The 7500-nt window shown below is 45.8% G+C and overlaps 1 protein-coding gene across 1 annotated transcript in view; it reads right to left on the bottom strand.

Moving 5' to 3' along the window:
• The window catches only part of cbfa2t2 (CBFA2/RUNX1 partner transcriptional co-repressor 2), a 38447-nt gene extending 31277 nt beyond the window's left edge, over positions 1–7170 (bottom strand). Inside the window, exon 1 of the mRNA XM_062545607.1 lies at positions 7037–7170. Coding sequence (XP_062401591.1) covers positions 7037–7064 — 28 coding nt within the window. The 5' untranslated portion in view covers positions 7065–7170. The remainder of the gene's footprint in view (positions 1–7036) is intronic.
• Positions 7171–7500: the final 330 nt, after the last annotated feature.

Raw genomic sequence — 7500 nt, forward strand, 5'->3', positions numbered from 1 at the left:
CCCTGCACTGTGTGTATGTGTGTGTGTGTGTGTGTGTGTGTGTGTGTCTGGGTGTGTATAATGTGTAAATACAACTATTAATCTGGCCTACACTTGAACTGATTGTTGCAATCGGTTGAACCATCAAATGCCCTCCCTAACGCACACACACACATTATTCCTCCTGAATTTACAGTGGCAGGTGACATTAATAACAAGGACGATAATGCAATTAACTTGCGCCATCTGTGGAGAGGGATCGAGAGAGAGAGGAGAGAGAGAGAGAAGAGAGAGAGAGAGAGAGAGAGAGAGAGAGAGAGAGAGAGAGAGAGAGGCGGAGGGGCAGGGAGAGAGCGAGGATGATAAAAGTCAAGACGTGGTCTCCCAGACCGTGTAATGGTACCTCGCTGGACTGCGCGGCGGGGCCGATACAGGATACATATTGGGGGATGAAGGGAGATGTCCGCGACTAAATGGCCATATTGTGCAGGGTTTAGAGAAGGGACCGGAACAAAGCCTCGCTCTATGTGTGACAAAGCTGTGCATTGTGCGCCCACCCTCTGATCGGTAACACAAGGCATGCTGGGGTTAGATAAGATTTTTATTTGTTTTTATATTTCATTTATTTACACTGTTTGCAATATACCACTATTTGACCATAGTTAAAACTATTATAACGTATATATATGTTTATAATATATAGTATTGTATATATGTTTCATGATTATTATTCGCAGTCATATAATTGTGATTTAGGAATCTATGTATGTATGCCTGTACACTTTAAGAACATAAGAACTATTGTTATGTCTATTAGGCCTTGAAACTGACCAATCCTGAGAGAGAGAAGGGGAGAGACAGAGAGAAAGGGAAAGTCCATCCAGTCTGTTTCATAAAGAGGCAGCTCTGCTCACCTCCATGGGCAGGTGTACCATGACCATGTCTCTCTCTCTATTTATCTATCTGTCTCTTATTTCAGCGTATTTCCTCTCTCCCCATCCACCTGTGCGCCGGCCTTTAATCCCTCTATCTCCTCATCTCTTGCTGACCCCGGGGTGTGAGCGGCAGCTGTGTTATTGCGACACACACGTGACTAACACACATACACACACCCACACACGCACCCACACACACACCCACACACACACCTGTGTTTTGCAGGTGGTTCAGCTGCAGTGTGTGTCCTGAACACCTGGCCATGAAGAGATGCAGCCTGTGAGATTTTTTTTTTCTATAAACCAAGGACTCAATTACAGCTCTGAAGATAAGGGCAAAGAAAGACAGAGAGAGAGAGAGAGGGAGAGAGAGAGAAAGAGAGAGAAAGAGGGAGGGAGAGAGAGAAGGAATACATTGCTGTGGAATGTGTCTCCCACATTGGGTTTCAGAGCCGCTCAGGCTTGTAGAGGATATAGCCTCGCCTCAGAGCAACTGGCAAACACACACACACACACACTCCCTCCCTCCCTCCCTCTCTCCCCCTCTCTCTCTTTCTCTATCTCTCTGTAACTGGCTACCTGACAACAACACACAAGCCCACCTGAGGCCTTGTTTATGCCGGATTTGAGAGCTGAGTTTGGCTCGGACAAATCCCCCGGACAGCAGCAGTAGCCCTGAGGCTGCCTCGCCAGTCCCAGGCAGGAAAAGAGCTGATGGGGATCGACTCGTACCTCCAGGGCAGGAGGAGGTGGGGGGGGAGGAGGAAGAAGTGGGAGGGGGGGCTATTGGGGCAGCATGCTGGGCAAGGTAATGCAAAAACATCAGCCTCTGCTGAAAACCTCCTTAGCCTCGCTGTGTATAAACATGAGGAGGTGGCGTAGGGGGGGGTCCAGCATCCGTTGGGTCTCCGAGGCTCCTGGATCCCCCACATGTCTCGGCTCACGGAGAGGTGACAGTGAGAAATGCTGCTGTGTCCCTCCGCGCTACGAGCCGCATTCCTGCCCAGACTTCATGGGAGTTCACACCGTCTGAAGTGGGAATTTTTTTTTTTTTTTTTTTCGGTCGGGGTAATCCGCCCGGGTGCCGACAGCTACAGAACAGCTGGCCTTTCCATCACAACACCCAAAGAGCGAGCGAGCGAGGGAGAAAGAAAGACGCAGAGACAGAGAGATGGAGAGACTGAAAAGAGAGGAGGGGGCGGCGGGCGGGGGAGAGAGTGGGAACAAGCTTAAAAAATGGGCTTTGTTTAAAAGTGAAGGAGGAGTTTTTGGTGGAGAAAGAGGGGTATTAAAAAGCTTAATGTGCTGGTAAGCCCCTTTTCAGAGGCTTTTTAAAAAATGGTCACCCTTCTAATTTACTGCCGGGAGACTGGTACCTTTGTTCCGCCCTCCGCGCATCACAAAAGAGGACGGAATAAAAAATGCAGAACGCCTGCAAACTATCAAGTGCCAGAATCGTCTCCCCGGTCACGTGTGGAAAGTTCACTAAACTCCAAAGAATGAGGAGAAGGCTGAATTCATTCTGGACCACTTTTGAATAAAGAAAACAATGGCCAACTGGTAAGACTTTGTTGTTGCAGTATATGTGGGCACAGTCAACATATGTTGTCCGCGAATATGTTCTTTCAGTTTACCACAAGTATAGTTTGAAAAAAGTTGAAAAATGTGTGTATGTGTGTGTATATATATATATATATATATATTCCCCTGGCTTATTCCCCCTTGCTATATTCCCCTTGCTTTACAAGAAGCACTACAAGAGGATATTCACAGACAACATCAGAGGACACCTATAGAACATGTCCTTAACGAGGTCTGAGGGATACTCCTAAACCCCCAAACAGAGAACAAAACAGAAAGCAAATCCCCATAAAGCAGAGAGCAGAGACTGGGAGTTATGGCTCCTCAACCGTTTGGGGAACGTCGTCATGCTAACAGGCCCAGGTCTCCAGCAGACTGACATTCCAGGGAATTGTTGTTGGCGGGCGATCGGAGGAGGCGGCACACATCTGGATACAATCTCCCCGGCCTGTCCGTGCAGCGCCCGGCAACAAGAACCAGCTGTCCAGCCTGCTGTCAATTACGTCCATGTCTCCCTCACAGCTAATCCATTCTTCCAGCATCAGCTCACCTCTCCTCTCCTCTCCTCTCCTCTCCTCTCCTCTCTCTCTCCACTCCTCTCCTCTCCTCTCCTCTCCTCTCCTCTCTCTCTCCACGCATGTGTAGCAGACATGGACAGAGACGTTGACAAACATTGCCCAGCTTGGTTCTGGTGAAATCCGACTGGTGCCATCTCACCAAACACACAATAACAAGAGGCAACGCAAGACTGCTTGGCTTGTCCTAACATTTTTTACTGATGTTTTTGTTCAAAGCCTTTTGCAATTTGGCAGTAATTGCAGTGACTTAACACTGCATGGAAAACTTGCTATTAAGTGTTTGCAAGTTTTTTTTGTCTGTATTGCTTTTATGTGTCACTCTTTGAGTGATTTTAGGCTGATGGAGGATTAGTTTGGGGGTGACTGTTCAAAACATTGGATTTATTGTTACTGCAACTCTGCAGTGATTACGCACAAGGGGGTGGAAGCATGAGATACCGCACGTGCTAACATCCTGAGACGGATCACGTTGTTTATTATGACACAACAGACGGTTTTCATAGGGCTCCATGAAATATTAGATGCCCTTATGCAACAAATGAGTGCAAGAGATCTCATTTCAAAGGTCTCGTTGGCCTAAGAACAAACTTCATGCTCAAGTTTGACCTAACAACGCATAAATAACACTAAGCCTGTGCTTCTGGGGCTCTGTACTTTTCCATACCTGACAGGACCATCCATTTGCACGGTTTGTCATGTTATGTTCCTTTGTGTCTGTAGCTCTTCACAAAACCCCATACCACATCTCTCCTTTTGGAAGTCTAGGAGATACAGGGACTCTAATCATTAATGAGAGACAGACTAGCTACCAGGTCAGGGGTGGGGTGGGGTAGGGTGGGGTGGGGTGCCGAGGTGGAGGCCAGACCTCCCTGCATCTGGAACCTACAGCAACACAGGCAGGTGATGGTGGCGAAGATGGTGCTCTGCTCTGCTCTGCCCTGAGATGGGGGTAGGCCAGTGAAAACACACACACACACACACACACACACACACACACACACACACACACACACACACACACACACACACACACACACACACACACACACACACACACACACACACATGCACACACATACATACAGAGAAAGAGAGAGAGAGATATAGTATACTGTGAGTACAGAGAGTTGTGGCAGTCACTGATACCAGACAGAGAAGAACCTTGACCAGGTACAGACTAAGCAATACACTGTCTGGCTATCGAGACGGGCAGGCAAACCTGGCTGCCCAGAGAACACAGGCTGTGCACCAACTGTAACCAAGGTGACATAGAAACAGCACCTCAGATTCTTGGCTGAATGCTGCCAATGGAAAGAAATACGAGATCAATTCTTTCCTATATGCAGCAATGCACCCAGACTTTTAAAACATTAAGGATGAAAGTCTGAATAGCATTAGGAGAGGAATGAAGGGTGCAAGGGTATAGATAACAAGATATATAGAAGCTTGTCATAGAAAAAGGGAGTCAACTCATCAGTGAAGGGCACAAACAAAAAAGACACACACATACTACTACTAATTGCATGTAGTGCTTTAGCAATACAAATTGTATTTTGTCATGCCAATAAAACTCAATTGAATTTAATTGAATAGAGAGAGAAAGCGGGAGAGAGAGAGAGAGAGAGAGAGAGAGAGTGAGAGAGAGAGAGCATTTCCATTTGTTCTGTTCATTCTGTCAAGTCAAGTCATCCAATATCTCTGTGGCTGTGTGTTCATTGCTCTCTCTCTCTCTCTCTTTCTGTCTATCTATCTATCTGTTCCTACTAAGTCTTTCTCAGTACAATCAGTCTCCCACAAATATGAACTCTGTTTATGTTGCCTTCCCGCTCCTTCCATCTCTCTCTCTCTTTCTCTCTCTCTCTCTCTCTCCCTCTCCCGTCCTCGTTTTCTCCCTCCATGTCTCTGACTCTCCGAGGTGCAGCATCCCCCCCACACGACCAAAGCGCCGCTCAGCCAAGCTGCAAACCTCAGTCAAAGCCAAAACCAATTAGACCACTAATGCAAACCTGAAGGGCCCTTTGTCGTTTATTTCCCTTTTAAAAGTCAGAGGAAAGGAATCTGTCTTGTACTCGGGAGTGTGCAACCCACACACACACACACACACACACACACACACACACCATTTACTAAAGAGAAAAAACACCATACCATGCAAGTGGCTACATATGTTTTTAACTGAGTGTAATTGAATAAAGACACAAAAAAGTCTCCACAAATGAAGGAACGATTGCCCAAGAGTGAGAACAAAGTATGCACCCGTCTACATGCTCTCTCATAAGCACAGCCAAGGTAATATATTTCAAATCTCCCACCCTGAATGAGCCATTATCCAATCCCATCAGAATTCCCTCATCTAATGCCTCTGATGGTTGACAAAAGTAGGGCTAGGTTGGTGAGGGATTAACACTGAGGGGGTTTTGCATTCAAATGGCTTTTAAAAGTTCTTAAAAAGACCATAACCATCAGATCCATCACCATCAGCCCCCGTGTTGCCGCCCAGAGAAACATCACTGCTCCCTAGTGGCAATCGCCTCCATGATAATAAACCTCCATCTCCAGCAGCATCAATGGCCTTCACACCTCTAAAGAGCTCATTCATTATTTATACTTAGGAGGAGCAACCCCCCCCCCCCCCCCAGCACACACCTCCCTGAGGATTAAATCATGATATTGGGGCCAGTCCCTGGGCACAGGCGACCTGGCGAGGGCTGGCGGGCGGGGTGGCACTGGGCATTGTCCCCTGTGGGGGCAGGCTGGAGTGGGTGTGCTCTTGTATCCTCTGCTAGGGGCCCTCCTGCTGCTCAGCTCTTGAGGAGCTGTAAACTCCAGATGGTGTGAAACTTTGCCTAGTGGATTAGCTCCAAATCCTGCCGCGGAAAACAGAGTGTGGGGAGGTGGTGGGGACTGTGTGTGTGTGTGTGTGTGTGTGTCTGTGTGTCTGTGTGTATGAGAGAGAGAGAGAGAGAGAGAGAGAGAGAGAGAGAGAGACTTACAGGGCCCAGCTATTCAGCAGTCTGTGTCGAATGCATCCTTTGCTACAGGAAACTGCCCCTATGAGCTCAGTGATGGCTTTGTGATGCCTGATACAAGTGTGAGCAAGCACTAGTTGTTCAGTTGTTTGCTTAGCATTCCACAACAAAAAGGCTCTCAGAGTTTCCCCAAATGATTAGATTGCTTTGAAAAAAATATTGAATATTCAGTGGCAATAATGATGCCAATAATAATACAATCGATGTATGCATTTACACATTTTATACGTGTGTGTGTGTGTGTGTGTGTGTGTGTGTGTGTGTGTGTGTGTGTGTGTGTGTGTGTGTGTGTGTGTGTGTGTGTGTGTGTGCAGGTGTGTTTGATATTACACCAGGTGCACACATTCATATTAATAACTGTATTATTAGCTGACAATTAGCATATTCATAATATTTTTATTACTAATAATATCATTATTAATAATAATAAAAATATATATTATTAACCATATTAATCATATATTTGCAGTAACACCAACGCTACACTCTGTAGTGGCTGTCATCATTTTCAAGAAAGAAAAGAGTAGGTTAGTCCTACAAAAATAATCAAAAAAAATACATAGTATGCTAATGTTTATCATGTCAACATCATACATTTGACAACTACAAACTATTATGTTTGAAGGCTGAAACGGAGAAAAATCGATAGATATTTTTTGAACAGACCTTATCATAGACGAATAAAATCATATAAATAGCCAACCAGAGGACAAACGTGACTGAAATCCCGGAGCATAAACTCATAAATCATTTCTCCGTTTTTCCATGTCAAGTTGCCTCTGGAATGGATGGCTACGCTCATAATTAGACTAGACCACAAGTAAAACTGCCGTGAAAGACAGGCAGACAAACATGCAACATTCAACAAACATTCAAAGGCTAAACCTTATTCTCTCGCTTAGCCTACATTCCTCAGTAATTGTAGCCTACTTACAGTGAAAAGCTCCTGGAATCCCCACCATAGCCCACTCTTCGGACTTCCTGTGCTTCACGGTTATTCACGTTGACTACAATAGAGGCTAATTTAGCCAAGTCGGACAGTGTCAGTCACGTCTCCTACTGTCCTTGCTGCCCTTGAAAGTGTGTGCAGTTCTGTGAGCTGCATGTGTCGACCACGAATTTTTCAGTAGGGGAGGGAGGGACCAGTTCAACAACACTGAGATGTCTTTTAACTGTTTGTATCGAATGCCTTTTCTCGCTCAACTGATCAAGGAAACCTACAGCATCATTTAGCTCCCCTCTGGTCTACCAGGTGCATGGCAATAAACACCCCTTAAAGGGAAAAAAAACATAAAATAAGACGCAGAGGTGGAGTGTGTAGGCTACAGGATTACTGTAATTGTCTTAATGAGAAGCAAACATGAATATTTATGGCCGTTATTATTGGCCATTAGAGAA

The sequence above is a fragment of the Sardina pilchardus genome, chromosome 9, assembly GCF_963854185.1.
Source record: "Sardina pilchardus chromosome 9, fSarPil1.1, whole genome shotgun sequence".
Taxonomy (NCBI): Eukaryota; Metazoa; Chordata; class Actinopteri; order Clupeiformes; family Clupeidae; genus Sardina; species Sardina pilchardus.